Raw genomic sequence first — 21,554 nt, 5'->3', positions numbered from 1 at the left:
ATATGCAGCATGGTCAGATTGTACACTAAGGTGGTCCTTAATGTAAGCAAATAATTATATTTTAACCCCTTACTTACCGATGACGTACTATTGTGTCATCGGTAAGTATGTCCTGCTTTGAGGTGGGCTCCGGCGGTGAGCCCACCTCAAAGCCGCGACATGTCAGCTGTTATAAACAGCTGACATGAGCCCGCAATAGGCGCGAACGGAATCACGATCCCCCGTGCCTATTAACTAGTTAAATCCCGCTGTCAAAGGCTGACAGCGGGCATTTAACTAGTACTTCCGGCACTCGGCTGGAAATGAGTGCATCACCGACCCCCGTCATGTGATCGGGGGTCAGTGACACGTTGCCTTGACAACCAGAGGTCTCAGAGCCCTCTATGGTTGTTGTCAGCACATTGCTATGAGAACCACCCTGTGGTCGGCACTCATAGCAAAAAGTGTTTAAAACTTAAAAAAAACCCATAAAAGTTTAAATCACCCCCCTTTCACCCCAATCAAAATAAAACAATAAAAAAAAATTAAACCTACACATATTTGGTATTGCCGAGTTCAGAATCACCCGTTCTATCAATAAAATAAAAATTAACCTGATCGCTAAACGGCGTAGCGAGAAAAAAAATCAGAACGCCGGAATTACGTTTTTTTGGTCGCCGCGACATTGCATTAAAAGGCAATAACAGGCGGCGATCAAAAGAACGTATCTGCAAAAGAGTGATATCATTAAAAACGTCAGCTCAGCACGCAAAAAATAAGCCCTCACCCGACCCCTGATCCCGAATAATGTAGACGCTACGGGTCTCGGAAAACTGCGCAATTTTTTTTTTTTTTTAGCAAATTTTAGAATTTTTTTCACCACTTAGGTAAAAGAGAACCTAGATATGTTTGGTGTCTATGAACTCGTAATGAGCTGGAGAATCATAATGGCAGGTCAGTTTTAGCGTTTAGTGAACCTAGCAAAAAAGCCAAACAAAAAACAAGTGTGGGATTGCACTTTTTTGCAATTTCCCAACACTTGGAACTTTTTTCCCGTTTTCGAGTACACTACATGGTAAAACCAATGGTGTCGTTCAAAAGCACAACTCGTCCCGCAAAAAATAAGCCCTCACATGGCCATATTGATGGTAAAGTTATGGCTCTGGAAAGAAGGGGAGCGAAAAACGAAAATGAAAAATCGAAAAAAGCTCCGGGAGTTAAGAGGTTAAATTTTTTGATGGGGCTCCCGCTGAAATGATTCATTTGGGTCTAAAAACTAAAACTACAAATATTTTAAAACGCTTTTCAATTTTACACATCCCACCAATCAAGACATGTAGTCATTTGAACATATCTTGGTAAAAATTAACCATTATGATCTGCAATTTCAAATCAAGTGTATACAAAAACAGTTACTTTTGTTGCTTGACAGTTAAATATTGGTTTGATAGCGTCACTTATTATTTGCAGTCCATAAGTGTCTTTTTTGTTTCGCCAATGACATGATGGTGATGGTAAAGAGCCTTCCAGGTTTCTGAGCGACGGCCTTCCAGGTTCTTCGTCATAACTGAAGCTGAAATCGGCAGTTATCTTTTTGGGTGGATTTTCTGCAGATGGTGTTTGTTGGGCTATCACCATCAGACTTTGTGTCATTTGAAACAGCAACATCAAATGAGGATAGAGAGATCAGTTCCTCAGACATGCACAATAAGTGTCTTCATCGCGACTTGTGACACGTTGTTCTGTTCCTTGTACAGATCAATGTCCTTGAGCAGCTGGAGATCAATACCTGGAGCTGATGGCGCTGACGGCGCCAGGAAACACTCCTTCATATAGATCAAAACAGTGAACTGACAGATGTCTGTGATAGTTCATACTGACAGATGAAGAAAAGGCTGACTCCTGAACATCCACATTTTTAATGCATAGATGGCCTTTGCCATCCATCTGGCTCGGTGCATTCCAGCTGGAGCGCTGAATGAAATTCCTCTAGATGTACAGGAATATCACCAAGGAAAATTATTGTTAACTCCAATAATTATTGGTAGTCTATGCAGGGTTGGTACTGAAGCAGTTGCATCCCCACAAAGGCGATGATTTTAGCTGCAATATGGGAAACGGCTGGGCTGTTGACATGATCTGGTCTGATAGTGCTGTTTGAAAGCTAGTCAAATCAGTGACATGTCAGTTGTTCTTGAACCTGCTGAAGGTCATCTTTTCTGGACCTTTGACAGACCAAGACAATGAACAACCACTGCTTCCAGCACTATTTCTAGACTGTGATGATAGCATGCAAACCACAGCATATCCTTGCCAAGCTTCTGCTCTAGAAGTTTGCAGGTGCCATTTCGGAAACCCGTGTTGAGAGATGTGGAATCAAAACAGATGCACTTCACATTGTTAGTAACATTCCAGGTCACTGCAGCATTACAAACAGCATTAGCACAAGCTTCACCTGTTCCTCTGGCAATCTTTGTACCTCAAAGCTTCTGATCAATGCCAACTCCCGATACCAGAATGGGAAGACGTTCTACACAGCTTGCCTGCCGCTGATGTCTTCTAAGAGCTTTCCATCCCAGTGAATTGTTAAAAAGGTACAGTTGGCTGAAACTCATGTTTCAGGTTTAAAGCCATTGTATGACAGCCTTTTTTACTCTCTCTATGAATTGATGAATGATTTACAGTGAAATCTTCAGGATCATGGTCAAGGTGTTGAAGGGTTTGTGTGAGAATTAATGCTGTATTTCTGTCACCAACTTTGGCCATGATGGTTTGTCATTTACTACACTGACTCTTCCTCTATTGGGTCGTTTTGCTGGCGGCAGTACCTTTGATGTTTCATATGTTTCATCGTCTTCCATGTTTATCTACTTCATCAGATGACGACTGCAACACCACCTTTTAATATGGAGAACTTCTTTTCTCTCTTTCTTGACTCTTTTCTTGTAATTTGCCTCTTTTTATTCAAAATTTCTTTACTTTTTGTCAATTTCTTTCTCAATACTTCCCATTTTTAAATAGCGTCCAGCAAAAACTCCTTATCTTCAGTATTTTTGTCATGTCTATAGCCCTAGCATTCGTGATATCAAACAAATTGTCTAAACCTGCTTTCCTTTCTTCCTCCTTTTTCAGACTATCAGAATGTTTAGTCTAAGTAAAGAATGAAAGAAATAAAAATGCTAACAAAAATGTAATCTGACTAGGAGATTTGGTAAGGATTCACAGAAACTGAGCTAGAAATGTGATTTTTTTTTCTCTGACAGGACATTATTGGGACATAGTATACCTCTCTCCTCTCCCAGAACAACTACAGGGTGGGCCATGTATATGAATACACCTAAATAAAATGGGAATGGTTGGTGATATCAGCTTCCTATTTGTGGCACATTAGTATATGGGAGGGGGAAAACTTTTCAAGATGGGTGGTGACCCTGGCGGCCATTTCGAAGTCAGCCACTTTGGATCCAACTTTATTTTTTCCATGTGAAGAGGGTCATGTGACACATCAAACTTATTGAGAATTTGACAAGAAAAACAATGGTGTGCTTGATTTTAATGTAACTTTATTCTTTCAAGAGTTATTTACAAGTTACTCTTTGTTTACAGCCATTGACATGTCGCAGAGGTTAAGACGAGAGGAGCGGATAGAAATTGTGTTGATGTCTGGTGAACGCAGTACCCGGGTCATTGCAGATTTCAATGCAAGACACCCTATGCAAGAAAACTGTCAGAATTCCCATTTTATTTAGGTGTACCCTGTACAAGGAGAGAAGAGAGTGGCACAGCCCAAGTGCTGCTTTATTTATCAAATATTGGAGCTTCTGATCACTGATAGACCATATCACAGTAATCAAAAACCATCATTAAACGATAAAAATCCCAGCAGTTGCCGGGGCTGTGAGGCAGATCTCGGCGGTTGCACTGTGCATGAGACTGCCATTTTGTTTCAGCAGAAGGAGGAGGGGGGGCCAGGGGGAGGGGGGTGGCACCTGGACATCATTTTTCTCAATGATTTTTAACCCCTTTCTGACATGAGACATATTATCCCGTCCATGAGACCCGGGCCCCTATGCCCATGGACGGGATAGTACGTCTAGCGCGATCAGCGGCGCTCACGGGGTGATCGCCACTGATCGCGGCCGGGTGTCAGCTGATTATCACAGCTGACAACCGGCACTGTGTGTCAGGGGCGGTCAAGGACCGCCCCCGACACGTTAACCCCTGGCACACTGCAATCAAACACGATTGCAGTGTACCGAGGGTTTAGGGAAGCATCGGCAGGGAGGGGGCTCCCTCCGTGCTTCCCTGTGACCCCCTGCGGGGGCCTCCGTCCGTGCAAGTCCCCGGATCCAATATGGCGGCAGGGACCTTCAGGGCCCTGCAGGGAGCCGTCTTCCTCTATAAAACTGTCCCATTAGTTAACCCCTTTTGTGAACACCTTAAAAAATAAAAATAAAAAACAAAGCAAAAAATAATGCTTTACTATCATACCGAACAAAAAGTGCAATAACGCGCGATCAAAAAGACATATAAATAACCACTGTACCTCTGAAAACGTCATCTTGTCCCGCAAAAAACGAGCTGCCACACAGCGTCATCAGCGAAAAAATAAAAAAGTTATAGCTCGCAGAATAAAGTGATGCAAAAATAATTATTTTTTATATAAAATTGTTTTCAGTGCATAAAAGCGCCAAAACATAAAAAAACTACATAAATGAGGTATCGCTGTAACCGTACTGACCCGAAGAATAAAACCGCTTTATCAATTTTACTGCACGCGGAACGGTGTAAACGCACCCCCCGAAAAGAAATTCTTGAAATGCTGGCTTTTGTTCATTCTGCGTCCAAAAAAATCAGAATAAACAGCAATCAAAAAATGTCACGTGCCCGAAAATGGTACTAATAAAAAAAGTCAACTCGTCCTGCAAAAAATAAGACCTCACATGACTCGGTGGGTCAAAATATGGAAAAATTATAGCTCTCAAAATGTGGTGATGCAAAAACTATTTTTACAATAAAAAGCATCTTTTAGCGTGCAAAAGATATAAAAACCCGCCATAAATAGTAAATCAAACCCCCCATTTATCACCCCCTTAGTTATGGAAAAATAATAAAATTAAAAAAATTTATTTATTTCCATTTTCCCATTAGGGTTAGGGCTAGGGCTGAGATTTTGGTTAGGGGTGTGTTGGGGTTAGGGTTGGAGTTAGAATCGGGGGGTTTCCACTGTTTGGGCACATCAGGTGCTCTCCAAACGCAACATGGCGTCTGATCTCAATACCAGCCAATTCTGCATTGAAAAAGTCAAATGGTGCTCCCTCCCTTCCAAGCTCTGCCATGCGCCCAAACAGTGTTTTACTCCCAATATGGGGTATCAGACTACTCAGGACGAATTGCAAAACAACTTTTGGGGTCCAATTTCTCCTGTTACCCTTAGGAAAATAAAAGATTGGGGGCAAAAATATCATTTTTGTGGAAAAAAAATATGATTTTTTTATTTTCACGCCCGAGCGTTATAAACTTCTGTGAAGCACTTGGGGGTTCAAAGTGCTCACCACACATCTAGATATGTTCCATGGGGGGGGGTCTAGTTTCCAAAATGGGGTCACTTGTGGTGGGTTTCCACTGTTTAGGCACATCAGAGGCTCTTCAAACGCGACATGACACCCGCAGACCATTCCATCAAAGTCTGCATTCCAAAACGTCACTACTTCCCTTCCGAGCTCCGACGTGTGCCCATACAGTAGTTTTCTCCCACATATGGGGTATCAGCGTACTCAGGACAAATTGGACAACAACTTTTGGGGTCCAACTTCTCTTGATACCCTTGGGAACATAAAAAAATTGGGGACTAAAAGATCATGTTTGTAGAAAAAATATGATTTTTTTTGTTTTCACGCCCAGGCGTTATAAACTTCTGTGAAGCACTGGGGGGTTCAAAGTGCTCACCACACATCTAGATGTAATACTTTCTGCTTTAGATCCGTGACTGGGGCCTTTCTAGATCTTATCAGGTGGAAGGTGCTATAGCATTTTGCCACATCTTGGTCTAGTGCCTTTGATCATCTAACCATCCCCTGGTGTGCTGGCCCCAGCTGCCAAATTATACCCAACCATCTCCCACAATCCCTCTCTCCTGACCCTGTAGTGTGGCCTATATATGTAGTAGTTGCTAAGGGGAAGCACGCAGTGTGGGGTACAGCACGCAAGCATCCCATAAGCAAAGCATCCCAGAAGATAAGCATCCAGCAAAACGGCAGTTATACATGGCAGTTAGTCAGGGCAGGAGTCAGGTAACCCACACTTTGCCTTCCCCTTTAACCATGTGCTTTATTTTTATCCTCCTGTGTTCCCTTGCCATCCACATTCATCACCCTATCCCCCCTCCATCACGACTCATACACATCAGCCCCTCTATATTTCCTTCTCCCATGTACAGCTTCCACACACTCCTCACCTTCCTGAGAAACCTCAGCCCATCTTGCCCAAACACATCGCAGAAAAAAACTACTTACAATTCCAACAACTATTGGCTCTTTATCTTCCTTCTCCTACTGATTTCAGGGGACATCTCCCCCAACCCTGGTCCACCATCCCCCAACCTCAACCCCTACCCTACCTCATATCGAAACCACAATAATCTGATTAACATTACTTGCACTCCCTCATCTCAATCTTTTAATTGTGCCCTCTGGAATCCACGGTCTGCTTGTAACAAGCTTCCTTTCCTACACAACTACTTTCTGAACAACTCTCTTAATCTGTTGGCCCTCACTGAAACCTGGATTCAGGATTCTGACACTGTCTCTCCTGCTCCCATTTCCTACGGTGGCTTACAATTCTCTCACTCCCCGAGACCCACAAACAGACCTGGTGGTGGAGTTGGCATACTCCTGTCCCCACAATGCACTTTCCAGGTCATCCCCCCAGTCCCATCACTCTTATTCCCTTCTTTTGAGGTCCACACCATCAGGCTTTTCCGTCCCCTCTCCCTCAGAGTAGCGGTCATATACCGGCCCCCAGGCTCACCCACCCACTTCCTTGACCACTTTTCAGCCTGGCTGCCACACTTCATGTCCTCAGAACTACCAACCCTCATCCTGGGAGACTTCAACATCCCCATTAACAGCCCTAATTCCACATCTGCATCCCAGCTTCTATCACTAACCACCTCTCTAGGCCTCTCACAGCTTTCAACCTCTGAGACACATAAGGATGGTAACACCCTTGATCTGGTCTTCTGCCGGCTCTGTTCAATCTCCCACCTAAACAACTCACCGCTTCCACTCTCTGACCACAACATTCTCTCCTTCACTCTCACAAATCCTCGCCCACCCCAGATCATTCCTACATACCACACAGTCAGAAATCTACAAGCTATTAACCCTCAGACACTTTCAGATTCCCTACACTCATCTCTGTCCCCAATCTCCTCTCTTTCCTGTCCTAATCTGGCTGTTCATCACTACAATGACACTCTTAGAAGCACCCTTGACCAAGTAGCTCCCCTCACCCTCAGAACCTCCAAACACAGAGTAAAACAGCCCTGGCTCACATCGCAAACTCAACTTCTCCAGCGATGCTCCAGGAGTGCTGAATGCCTATGGAGAAAAACCCGCACACCAGAAGACTTCATCCACTTCAAATTTATGTTAAGAACCTATAACGCTGCCCTTCACCTTGCCAAACAGACCTACTTCACCACCCTGATCTCCTCACTAGCCAACAACCCCAAGAAACTTTTTGACACTTTTCACTCCCTCCTCAGGCCAAAAGCACAAGCCCCTATCACAGACATTTGTGCTGATGACCTGGCCTCCCACTTTACAGAAAAAATAGATAATATCTGTCAAGAAATCTGCTCCCAACCACCAAGTGCTGTGACTCCCATCCCTTCCTACATCTCCCCTGGCTCACTCTCCACATTTGATCCCATCACAGAAGAAGAAGTCTCCAGACTCCTCTCTTCTTCTCGTCCGACTACATGCACTACCGACCCCATTCCCTCACATCTCCTCCAGTCTCTCTCTCTCCAGTCGTCACAACCCACCTAACTACAATCTTTAATCTCTCCCTCTCCTCGGGCATTTTCCCATCCTCCTTCAAACACGCCATCGTTACTCCATTACTAAAGAAACCTGCTCTCGACCCATCCTGCACAAACAACTACAGACCAGTCTCCAATCTCCCCTTCATCTCTAAACTTTTGGAACGCCTAGTTTACTCCCGCCTTACCCGTTACCTCTCCATTCAATCCCTTCTAGACCCTTCACAGTCCGGCTTCCGCCCCCTACATTCGACTGAAACTGCACTCATCAAAGTGACCAATGACCTTCTGACAGCAAAACGTAATGGTGACCACTCTCTGCTCATTCTTCTTGACCTATCTGCAGCTTTCGATACTGTTGACCACCATCTCCTACTCTCTAGGCTCCAGTCACTAGGCATTAAGGACACTGCACTCTCCTGGTTCTCTTCCTATCTCTCTGACCGCTCCTTCAGTGTTTTGTTCTCTGGCTCCACGTCATCTCCTCTTCCTCTTGCTGTCGGGGTACCTCAGGGCTCAGTCCTTGGCCCCCTTCTTTTCTCTCTCTACACGGCCCCAATTGGACAGACCATCAGCAGATTTGGCTTTCAGTACCATCTTTATGCTGATGACACACAACTATACACGTCTTCCCCCGACCTTACCCCCGCTGTACTACAGAACGCCAGTGACTGTCTGTCCGCAGTCTCCAATATCATGTCCGCTCTCTATCTGAAACTCAACCTCTCCAAAACTGAACTTCTTCTGCTCCCGCCGTCTACTAACCTCCCTAAATCTGACATTTCCCTCTCCGTGGGTGGTACCACAATAACACCCCGGCAGCAGGTGCGCTGTCTGGGTGTTATGTTTGACACCAATCTCTCCTTCACATCCCATATACAATCCCTTGCCCGCTCTTGCCGCTTACACCTAAAGAACATCTCTAGAATCCGCCCTTTTCTCACTATGGAAACAACAAAAACCCTCACTGTTGCATTGATCCACTCTCGCCTGGATTACTGCAACGCTCTATTAATTGGCCTCCCCGTCACTCGACTATCCCCTCTCCAGTCCATACTTAATGCAGCGGCCAGGATCGTCCATCTGGGTAATCGGTACTCGGACGCGTCCGCTCTTCGCCAGTCCTTACATTGGCTGCCCATTCATTATAGGATCCAATTCAAAGTACTTGTTCTCATCCACAAAGCTCTCTACAGTGCGGCACCCCCTTACATCTCTTCTCTCATTTCTGTCTATCGGCCTAGCCGATCGCTGCGCTCTGCAAACGACTTTCGACTAACCTCTGCACTAATCCGTACCTCCCACTCCCGACTCCAAGACTTCTCCCGTGCTGCTCCTATCCTCTGGAAAGCTCTACCCCAAGAAATCAGGACTATCCACAATTTGCATAGTTTTAGGCGCTCCCTCAAAACACACCTGTTCAGAGCGGCCTATCACATTCACTAATCAAAGTCATTCTCTGTGTAAGTGTGCGTGTGTAGCCCATTCACTATCTCCATCCATCCTTCACTCCCGCAAGATGGCTGGACCTTCATTGTAAATACACCATTGTAAATACACACCTGTACTCTGTATCTCCCTCACCTCATTGTAGATTGTAAGCTCTCACGAGCAGGGTCGTCTTATTTCGTCTTATTTTGCTTTAATTATTGTATTGTTAGCGTTGTTACTTATGACTTGTGTTTTGAAACTGTTAAACTGTAAAGCGCTGCGGAATATGTTGGCGCTATATAAAGATTATTATTATTATTATTATAAGTTCCTTAGGGGGTCTAGTTTCCAAAATGGGGTCACTTGTGGGGGGATTCCACAGTTTAGGCACATCAGGGGCTTTCCAAACGCGACATGGCGTCCGATCTCAATTCCAGCCAAAAAAAGTCAAATGGCGCTGCTTCCATTCCAAGCTCTGCCATGCGCCCAAATAGTTGTTTACACCCACATATGGGGTATCAGCGTACTCAGGACAAATTGCAAAATAACTTTTAGGGTCCTGTTACCCTTGGGAAAATAAAAATTGGGGGCGAAAAGTATTAAGTTACGTACCGGTAACGGTATTTTTCGGAGGCCCATGACAGCACCACGAGAGAGGGGATCCGCCCTATAGGAACAGGAAACCTACAGATACAAAAGGGCGGCACCTCTCCCACGCATCAGTTGGATTACAGAGCTTGAGAGGCTACCATGGTTAGTACACAACATATGATATATACAACCTATCTACCCTATTTAACAGAATTATTTCATACCATCTCCCACATAAGGTGATTCTATGAACAATCTTCTAAGGAGTGCACCCCTATATGTGAACAAGGGAGGGAACTAAGGGTGCTGTCATGGGCCTCCGAAAAATACTGTTACCGGTACGTAACTTAATACTTTATTCGGACTCCCATGACAGCACCACGAGAGAATTACAGAGATGTAAACTAACTTAGGGAGGGACTACAGCCTGCAGCACCCTTAGCCCGAAGGTGAGGTCTGAGGAGGCACCCATGTCTAACCGATAGTGGTTAAAAAAGGTGGAAGGAGATGACCAGGTGGCCGCCTTACATATTTGATCAATTGATACTCCAGATCTCTCCGCCCAGGATGATGCCATGGCCCGAGTGGAATGTGCCCTCAGGTTCTGTGGAGCCGGACCGCCACCTGCTGTGTAGGCAAGAGAGATAGCCTCCCTAATCCACCTTGCTAATGTGCGTTTTGATACTCTGTATCCTTTCCTGGAACCTTGGAAGGATAGGAATAATGCGTTCTCCTTCTTCCAAGGATCCGTGGCTGCTAAATATGTCAGTAAGCATCTTCTAATATCTAACGCCTGGAGTTTCTGCTCTTTAGGGTTGGTTGGGTTAGGGAGGAAGGAAGGCAGAACTATCTCCTGTGTCCTGTGGAATTGTGTTGCTACCTTGGGAAGGTATGCTGGATCTGGCCTTAGGATTACTCTATCCTGTAAGAACTCTGTGTAAGGAGGCAATCTGGAAAGTGCCTGTATATCGCTCACCCTACGCGCAGATGTTATTGCTACCAGGAATGCTGTCTTAAGAGATATAATCTTTAGTGAGGCGGAATCTAAAGGTTCAAACGGACTTTCTGTCATGGCTGTAAGGACTAAGTTTAAGTCCCACGGTACGCATCTGTCTTTGTGTATAGGTCTCGATCTGGCCGCTGCTCTGATGAACCTTGCTACCCAATAATCTTTTGCAATATCAGCTGCAAACAGGGCCCCTAAGGCTGAAACTTGTACTTTTAGCGTACTTGTGGAGAGACCCAATTCGAAACCTTTCTGGAGAAATTCCAGAATATGTTTCGTGGGAATTCCATCTCTGATGTCAAAGTGAAAGGTGGACAGGAAGCGTTTCCAGGTCCTAGCATAAATATTAGTGGTGGTTAATTTTCTGCTTCTTAGGAGGGTGTCAATTAAGTTCTTGGAGAACCCTCTATTTTTTAATAGTGACCTTTCAAATACCACGCCGTCAAATGAAGTCCCGCTACTTGTGGGTGGCTGACTGGCCCCTGGTAGAGGAGATCCGGAAGGTTCGGCAGTACCCAGGGATCGCCTACCGACATGGTCCTCAACCACGCGAACCAGGTCCTCCTGGGCCAAAAGGGGGCAATCAGTATGACTCTTGCCTGATCCTCTCTGATCTTCCTGACTACCAGAGGAAGAAGATTCAATGGTGGGAAGGCGTATTGCCAGAGAAAAGTCCCATCTTATCAGTAGGGCATCCACCGCCAGGGGATTTTCCCTGGGGTTCAGAGAGCAGAACAATCTTTCTTTTCTGTTTTTTCTGGTGGCAAAGAGGTCTACCTCTGGCTGGCCCCATCTGCGGACAATCTGGCGGTAAATATCTTTGTTCAAAGCCCATTCTCCTTGTCTTAGAGCCTTGCGGCTTAAAAAGTCTGCTCTTACATTGTCCTTTCCGCTGATGTGGAGCGCGGTCAAAGATAGACAATTTCTCTCTGCTATCTGGAGGAGCCGTTCTGTTATCTGCATCAGAGCGCTGGAGCAGGTTCCACCTTGGTGGTTGACATATGCTACCGCTACCTGGTTGTCCGAGTGTATCCTCACATGATGGCCCTGCAGGTAGATAATGAGTTTCTTGACTGCCCGCTCTATCGCCAATAGTTCTCTCTGGTTGGATGAGATTTCAGAATTAGAATCCCACTGGCCCTGTACCACTATGTCCCCCATATGGGCTCCCCAACCGAAGGAACTTGCGTCTGTGGTTATAATACGGGTTATCTGTGTTATCCAGGGCACCCCTGACGCTAGGTTCTCGCTCTCAAGCCACCATCTCAGTGATGTAACAGTTGAGGGGCTTAGACACATCCGACCTTGTAAGGAGCCTCCAAGGGCCCTGCTATTAATCAAGACGTCGTTTTGAAGGGTTCTGGTATGGAACTGTGCCCACCTTACTGCTGGGATGCATGAAGTTAGAGAACCTAACAGGGACATGGCCTGTCTGAGGGTCATAGATGGATTATCCATTGCCCGAAGAACCTGCTCCTGTATCTTTTGTAATTTATCTAGTGGTAGCAGGCACCGCTGAGTGTCTGAATTTAGTATCAACCCTAAAAATTTCTGTATTTTTAAGAGCTGGAGTCGGGATTTCTCGTAGTTTAAAATCCATCCCAGGTTTTCTAACCTGGATCTAGCTTTTTCTATCTGGGATTTACAATGACCCACCGATTTTCCTACAATCAAGAAATCGTCTAAATATGGAATGATTAAGACGTCAACCTCTCGTAAGTGAGCCATAACTTCGGCCACTAACTTTGTAAAAACCCTGGGTGCTGCTGAGAGACCAAAGGGAAGGGCTCTATACTGAAAATGACGTACTGTGCCCTCTACTGAACCTGCCACCCTCAGGAACTGCTGGAAGTCTGTATGGATAGGTACATGATAGTACGCGTCTTTCAAATCTATGACTGCCATAAAACAACCTTTAAACAATATTTTTATTGTTGTATTAATGGACTCCATTTTGAATTTATGATTAATCAAAAACTCGTTAAGGGAACGAAGGTTTATAATCGTTCTGAATGTGTTAGGTTTCTGGATTAGAAACAGGGGAGAGTAAAACCCTCTTCCTCTTTCAGCCTCTGGAACCTCTACCAGAACATTTTTGTGACATAGGCTCAAGACTTCCGCTTCTAAAGCCGCTTGTTCGAGATGAGAAGATCTTAAGGGGGTCAGTTTAAAGGTGTCCCGCGGGATCTGGGTAAATTCCAACCTAAGCCCGGTGGATATTACCTTACGCGCCCAGTCACTATTCGTAATCTGTGACCATGCCGGGAATAAGGATGACAGTCTACCCCCTACGGGAACCGCTAGTCATTGATTTGGTTTCTTTTGATCTCTCGACGAGCGTGTAAACATATAGCCCGTACCTCGTCTCCTTCTGTCTTCCCATCTGGGTCGATCTCTAACAGGCGAAGAGTTGCGCCTTCTCCCCTGGCCAAATCTCCTTCTACCAAATGGGCGACGGTAGGACGCTGATGAAAGGTTTGGGAACCTTTTCTTGTCGTCCCCCGCCTTTTCAAGCAGCTCGTCTAGGACAGTTCCAAACAAATATTCGCCCTCACATGGAATCGCACAGAGCTTTGCTCTGGACTGGATGTCTCCCTGCCAGCACTTTAGCCACAGGGCTCTGCGAGCTGCGTTAGAGAGACCTGCTGCTCTGGCGGCCATTCTCACTGCATCCGCTGAGGCATCTGCCAGGAAGGCTGCTCCCTCTTGGATGGTCGGTAGGGCCCCAAGAATTGTCTGTCTTGATGTACCCTGTTTTAGTTGTGACTCCAACTGGTCCAACCAGACCATCATGGACCTGGCCGTGCACGTTGAAGCCACTGCTGGTCTTAAGGACCCGGCCGCCATCTCCCAGGTGTTTTTCAGGAAAGTATCAGCTTTCCTGTCTAAGGGATCTTTAAGGGATCCCATGTCCTCAAAGGGGAGCGAGGATTTTTTTGATGCCTTCGCAATGGCAGCGTCTAATTTGGGGGCTCTGTCCCAAGAACTTACTGCCGGATCGTCGAAGGGGTATCTCCTTTTGAGGGCTGGTGGTAGCGACCCTCTTTTGTCCGGTTTTTTCCACTCTCTGTGGATCAGATCCTGTATCTTTTGATTTAACGGAAAGACTCTCCTCTTCCTCTGTTCCAGCCCACCGAACATGACATCCTGCATGGATAAATGGGGCTTAGGCTCCTCTACCTCCATTGTCCCTCTGACTGCTTTGACCAGCTTGTCTACCCGGTCAAGAGGCAGACAAAATCGCCCCGAGTCCTCTTCTCCTGAGGAGGACGAGGGAGATTAAGCCTGGGAGTCTCTGCTTTTTCTCCACTCTACCGAGGAATCAGACTCCGCCAGGACCTCGCCCCTTAGACTTTGCGGCTGAGACAAGGACTTTAGGGTTTCCCTCATTTCTACCCTGACAATGTCTCTCAAACTCGCCGCTACTGCAGGCGACTCTTCTGCCACCGTCTGCTGAATACAGGGGGGGCACAATATTTTGAGGCACGCGTCCGGTAATGGGCATGCACAGAGTGCGCATTCCCTATGCTTATTTTCACTTGTAGCTTTTTTTCCCTAGAAAAAGAAAAACACAGAAGGGGGGTCCCGTCACTGAGTGAACTTTCACGAAGATCACTTACCAGTGCCACAATCAAGTACCGGAGAACGAGGGGGATTTCTTTCGGTCGATGCTCCTGTCTGCCTGGAGGAGCTCTTACGAGTGGACTGGTCACTTCGTCCCGCATTACTGTCACGGGACCCTTTCTTTTTCTGTTTGACCTGCCGAAGGTCATCCAGGGGCGGCAGTGATGTTTGCCGCTGCTGCCCTTGCTTCTGCCGCTGCTGCTGCTGCTCTCGATCGCTTTCCATTACCACTGCTGCTGCTGCACACTGCTGCATGTAGTAATGTGGCCAAGGCAAGGAACCCTGCCCGGGTCCCGCCTAAATACCCCTCCTCCGGTCAGCAGTATCCATGCTGCGCCCCTCCCCCCCCTTAACGGAGCTCCCTACCCCAGCTGGCGCCCGACCCGGCGCCATCGGTGTTTCCGATGGGCGCCGCCATCTTGGAATCGCCGCGCATGCGCAGTGGCGCGCTGACCCGGAAGCGCCTCCTCCGCCCGCCCCCTGACGTCACCGCTACCCCGGAAGCCCCGCGGGACGCCCGGGAGCTCCGGAGCAGCGCCCGGTCGCAGCCCCCTGCACAGCGCTGCCAACCTATCTGCGCCGCCGGAGCCGGGAATCCCCGGGGGGGTGGTATACTTACCGGCGGCGGCTTAATTCCGGAGACGGACATCCTCCGGACGCCGCTCCCTGCTGTCCACGCCACCGCCGTGACACCCATCCTGGGCCACCGTGGCGCCTTCCAGGAAATCCGAACCAGGCCGAGGTAGGAGACCCCCTCGCTACCGGTGTCGGCTGGCCGGCCTGGGATCCAATTCTTCTGTAGGATCCCGTCCCCTCAGGAACAGGAAACCAACTGATGCGTGGGAGAGGTGCCGCCCTTTTGTATCTGTAGGTTTCCTGTTCCTATAGGGCGGATCCCCTCTCTCGTGGTGCTGTCATGGGAGTCCGAATAAAGATCATTTTTGTGGAAACAATATGTTTTTTAAATTGTACTGCTGTACGTTATAAACTTCTATGAAGCCCTTGTGGGTTCAAAGTTCTCACCACACATCTAGATAAGTTCCCTGGGGGGTCTAGTTTCCAAAATGGGGTCATTTGTGGGGGGTTTACACTGTTTAGGCACATCAGGGGCTCTTCAAACGTAACATGGCGTCCGATCTGAATTCCAGCCAATTTTGCATTGAAAGAGTCAAACGGCGCTCCCTCCCTTCTGAGCTCTGCCATGCGCCGAAACAGTGGTTCCCCCCCACATATTAGGTATCAACGTACTCAGGAGAAATTGCACAATAACTTTTGCAGTCCAATTTCTCCTGTTACCCTTGGTAAAATAAAAAAAATTGGACCTGAAGTAACTTTTTTGTGAAAAAAGTTAAATGTTCATTTTTTTTAAACATTCAAAAAATTCCTGTGAAGCACCTGAAGGGTTAATAAACTTCTTGAATGTGGTTTTGAGCACCTAGAGGGGTGCAGTTTTTAGAAGGGTGTCACTTTTGGGTATTTTCTATCATATAGATCAAAGTGACTTCAAATGTGATGTGGTCAGTAAAAATAAAATGGTGTTGCAAAAAGGAAAAATCGCTGGTCAACTTTTAACTTCCTAACAAAACTAAAAATTTTGGTTCCAAAATTGTGCTGATTTAAAGTAAACATATGTGAAATGTTACTTATTAAGTTTTTTGTGTGCTATATCTCTGTGATTTAAGGGCAGAAAAATTCAAAGTTGGAAAATTGCGAAATTTTCAAAATTTTCGCCAAATTTCCGTTTTTCTCACAAATAAACACAGGTTGTTTGAATGAAATTTTATCACTAACATGAAGTACAATATGTCACGAGAAAACAATGTCAGAATCAGTGGGATCCATGGAAGCGTTTCAGAGTTATTACCTCATAAAGGGACAGTGGTCGGAATTGTAAAAATTGGCCCGGTCATGAACGTACAAACCACCATTGGGGGTAAAGGGGTTAACTGAATCAGTTTTTTTTTTTACAATCACCATTATTCATTTTATAACAGTGATCACAAGATCGGGGACCTGAAAAACAAACCCCAATCACATTCTCCAGAGTCCCAGCTACACCCGGTAGATGAAACTCCAGAGAGTTTATGACCATGGGGGGTGCTATACACATATTCCCTCATCGCCATTTTAAATGGCGATAAGGGAATAAGGCCCCTTTAGCTGCCACTTTTTAATGTATATCGGCGGTGTTAAGGGGTTATTGCTTTACTTAAATAGGAACTGAATGATAAAATAACAAATCGCAATGCCCACCAAAGCCAAGAGCTACATTGTCAGCTGGCCTTGGCAAGTGTATTACACATGCTCTCGGCAGCACATGGACTTCACAGAATAGATTAATGCTTGCAAAGCAGCAGTTACCTGTCGTCATCCCTTTCATGACAGCCTTTTTATAAGCTACTTCAGACATGTCGGGGTTCTCCTTCGCCTGCCTGTAGTGTTTCAGCTGTTCAGCGAAATCCTCCTCCTCCTCTTCATTGTAATTGCCATCGCTGTAGTTGCTGTAGCTGTCATAGTCCGGTGGAGTTTTCTTGCTGTGCGAAAATTTTGAGGAGCTCATGTAATTGCCGTGTCCGTGCTGTGAGATAAAAGGAGAAATTGGACACTAAATACCTTTCTTTATTTTTTAATTTTATTATTTAGAGTTTATTATTTTTAATTGGGAAAAAAGAAGTGGGTAACCCAAATTTTTATATTTCACATTTTTCCATTTTTTAAACAAAGGTAAAATTCTGATTTTTCTTCCTTTCTTCCAAGAGACAAAGCTTTTTTATTTTTCCGTCCACAGAACAGTATGAGAGCTTATTTTTGTGGAACGAGTTGTACTTTTGAATCCATATCCTCACTCCATGACACAGACGGTGCCACTGCTTTCTACAATGCCCCTCTCGTTCATGGCAGAATGCGACGTATCAACAGACAACTCTGGCACAACAACACCACTAAAAAGCTCCGGCAAGTGTCCAAGATTGCAGAGCGGCGCTGGAAGAAAACAAATTCGCAAGATGACTTCACCACATTCAAACAGGCAACACTCGATTTCAAATCTGCCCTCACCTCTAAACCGGCCTACTTCACAACCCTCGTATCTTCCCTATCTTACAACCCAAAACAGTTATTCAAAACTTTTAACTCCCTCCTCCGCCCACCACTGCCTCCTCCAACCTCCCTCATCTCTGCCAAAGACTTTGCCACACACTTCAAAAACAAGATTGACCAAACAAGGCAAGTCTTCATCACTCAACCACCACAACCTCTTTGTATACCAGACCAATGCCCAAACCCCATAACCTCACTCTCCAACATCACTGAAGGGGAGCTTAATCGCCTCTTCTCCAAATCGCACCTCAAAACCTATGCACTTGACCCCATCCCATCCCACCTCCTACCCAACCTCACCACCACACTTATCCCATCCCTAACCCACCTCTTCAACACTAACGTCCGGTACCTTCCCTTCTGCTTTCAAGCATGCCACAATCACGCCTATCCTTAAAAAGCCAACCATCGACCCAACCGCTATGTCCAGCTATCGTCCAGTATCATTGCTTCCATTCGCTTCCAAACTCCAGGAACAGCACGCCCACGCTGAACTTTCCTCCCACCTATTATCTAACTTGCTCTTTGACAATCTACAATCTGGTTTCCGCCCTCATTACTCCACTGAGACAGCCCTGACCAAAATTACTAATGACCTACTTACAGCCAAATCAAATGGACAATACTCTATACTCCTGCTTCTAGACCTGTCCTCTGCATTTGACACAGTTGACCACTGCCTCCTACTACAGATCCTCTCCTCCTTTGGCATCAAAGGCCTTGCCCTATCCTGGATCTCCTCATACCTTTCCAACCGCACATTCAGCATCTCCCACACTACATCCTCATCCCACCCTCTCTCTGTTGGAGTCCCCCAAGGCTCTGTTTTAGGACCCCTACTCTTCTCAATCTATACACTTGGTCTGGGGCAACTCAAAGTCCCACGGATTCCACTACCACCTTTATGCTGATGACACTCAGATCTACCTCTCTGGCCCAGACGTCACCTCTCTGCTGTCCAGAATCCCAGAGTGTCTATCAGCCATATCCTCCTTTTCCTCTCGCTTCCTCAAACTCAATGTAGACAAATCTGAACTCATCATCTTTCCTCCATCTCACAGATCTTCCTTACCCGACCTAGCTATAACAATTAATGACATCACACTTTCCCCAGTACCAGAAGTCCGCTGCCTCCATACTTATTCGCTCCTCACCCAACCGCCTCCAAGACTTCTCCCGAATAGCCCCTATTCTCTGGAATTCTTTGCCCCAACAAGTCCGACTATCAACCACACTTGGATCCTTCAGACGGAACCTGAAAACCCACCTCTTCAAGAAAGCCTGCAATGACCCCGCTACCTCCTCACCACTACCGGAGATATCATCTCAACCAACACCGGAACTGTTGCAACCCACCAACCTACTGTCTCCTTCCCCACCATCCTGTAGCATGTAAGCCCGAAAGGGCAGGGTCCTCTCTCCCCTCTGTATCAGTCTGTCATTGTTAGTTTGTTTACTGTAAGTGATATCTGTAGTTTGTATGTAACCCCTTCTCATGTACAGCACCATGGAATCAATGGTGCTATATAAATAAATAATAATAATAATAATGTTTATTTTCATAATAATAATAATTCATTTTCTCATGCGATGCACTGGAAATCAGATTCCAATTCCACAAGTGTTTCTTGTGTTCTTCATTTATCACATTCACTATATAGTAAAACTGACCTGGCAATATGATTCCCCAGGTCAGTACAATTATGCAGATACCAAACATGATTCTTTTTATTTTAGTGGTGATAAAAAAAACTGGAAACTTGCAAATACATTTTTTTTCCTTTTGATGCCATTTTCCAAGTCCCATAAAGTTTTGATTTTTTGGGATATGGGGCTGGGTGAGGGAGTATTATTTGGCACCCTAAGCTGACGTTTTTATTGACACCATTTTGGGGTAGATATAATGATTTGTATTATTACATTTTATTGCAATGTCACGGCAAACAAACAAAAAAAAAAATTCTGGGTTTTTTTTTTTTTCTATGATGATAACTCACCAGATTAATTTACTTTATATATTGATAGATCAGACTTTTAAGGATGTAGCCATACCAAATATGTGAAATGTTATATTACTTTATTTTTAAAGGGGCAAAAGGGGGGTAATTTGAACTTATATTTTTCTCATATTTTGAAAAACATTTCTTTTTCACCTTTCACAATATTTATTAGTCCCCTTAGGGGACTTGAAGCTGCAATAATTGTATGACAGCTGTTGCTAAACACAGCAGTACTAGAGCACTGGTATATATAGCGAAAATGATGGTCTATGAACACCGGCTTCAGGCTGGCTTTCTTTCACACCCTTAATGACCAGTAAAGTCTGCCCAAGAGGGGCCAGTGGGTCTACCGCAAAGGTCCTCAGGTTCCAAAGACAAGGGCTGGTAACACTGGGATTGAGAAGGAACATCTAGAGCAGAGGTCTCAAACAGCATTCCTCAAGGGCCACAAACAGGTCATGTTTTCAGGATTTCCTTGTATTGCACAGGTGATAATTTAAACACCTGCACAGATGATTCCAGAACCTTTTGCAATGCTAAGGAAATCTTGAAAACACGCATGGTTTGCAGCCCTCGAGGAATGCAGTTTGAGACCCATGATCTAGAGGTTCAAGTCACAAGTGCCCATTGATGACAGAGCTGACTGAAGATCTCTGTGAAGAGCACAAATTCTTCCGGATCCAGAGTTTCTCGGGTGAGAAGGCCTGCGGCCTAATTTTACATGCCAGAAATGTAGAGTTGGAACGTGGACATCCAGCTGAGGGGCAACTGGCGCGACCCTGATTGTTCAGGTTTACAACCATAGTCTAGTTTTCTGTCTGTACTGGAAGCAGACGGTCCCTGAAAAGGGATACTCAGTGGAAGAAAGTCGGAAAAATGGCTCTTAGTCCCAGAAAGTTGATTCCTCCAGAGATCAGACAGCATAAATAAGGCGATGGATGACCAATGGTGCTTAGCCAGAAAGACTAACATCGGTCAACAACACCTGCCAATGTAGATAAAGGATTTGCAAGAAGCAGAGGCGGGACGTTCAACCACCAAGGAAAGGACTCTGTTGACTTAAAAACGAAGACAGATGTAATCCTGACTTTTATAGAGTCACAATGGAATGTTGTAGGGGCATGTGGATTAAGTGTAGAGTTTCTAAGACTAAAGGCCCCGTCTCACATAGCGAGATCGCTGTTGCGTCACAGATTTTGTGACGCAACAGCGATCTCGCTACATGTGACACATAGCAGCGACCGGCCCCCTGCTGGACATCGCTGATCGTGCTCGAATGTCCTGGGCCATTTTTTCGTCGGCATCCTGCTGGCCAGCATGCATCGCTGTGTTTGACGCCGACGAGCGACGTCGTTGGTGACGCAGAACTCAGGACGCAGGCTGGAATAATTCAGAATAGCTGATGTCTGACAACACACCAGCGATCCTTACCAGGTCGTATTGTTATCGCTCGTGCGTCGTTGAAGAGATCTGCCTGTTTGGCAGCTTACTAGCGACCATGTAGCGACGCACCAGCGATCCTTACCAGGTCATATCGTTGTCGGGATCGCTGGTGCGTCGCTATGTGAAACGGGACCCTAAGACCCTCATGCACATATGGATGGGGCATAAGGTCTCCATCTGAAACATGGTGCACTGGCTCAACAAAAGTAGAGCTTGTGCGGTTAAAGAAAAACTAAAACAAACCAGGTATCTGAGGTCATGCTCAGACAATCCAGTCGCGGAATAGCATCAGACATGACTTCTGTCAGTTAAGGATCCAACCCCAATCCTCAAA

The 21,554-nt window shown here is 45.8% G+C and overlaps 1 protein-coding gene across 1 annotated transcript in view; it reads right to left on the bottom strand.

Annotated features, from left to right (window-relative positions):
- The window catches only part of ZC3H6 (zinc finger CCCH-type containing 6), a 93,343-nt gene that overhangs the window by 49,834 nt on the left and 21,955 nt on the right, over window positions 1-21,554 (bottom strand). Inside the window, exon 4 of the mRNA XM_073567242.1 lies at window positions 17,040-17,256. Within this exon, the coding sequence (XP_073423343.1) occupies window positions 17,040-17,256 (217 nt within the window). The remainder of the gene's footprint in view (window positions 1-17,039; window positions 17,257-21,554) is intronic.

Source organism: Dendrobates tinctorius, unplaced genomic scaffold (assembly GCF_039654945.1).
Source record: "Dendrobates tinctorius isolate UK_male_01 unplaced genomic scaffold, ASM3965494v1 ptg000019l, whole genome shotgun sequence".
Classification (NCBI taxonomy): Eukaryota; Metazoa; Chordata; class Amphibia; order Anura; family Dendrobatidae; genus Dendrobates; species Dendrobates tinctorius.
Note: the sequence above shows the minus strand (reverse complement) of the source record. Positions and strands in the feature narration are given on the sequence as shown.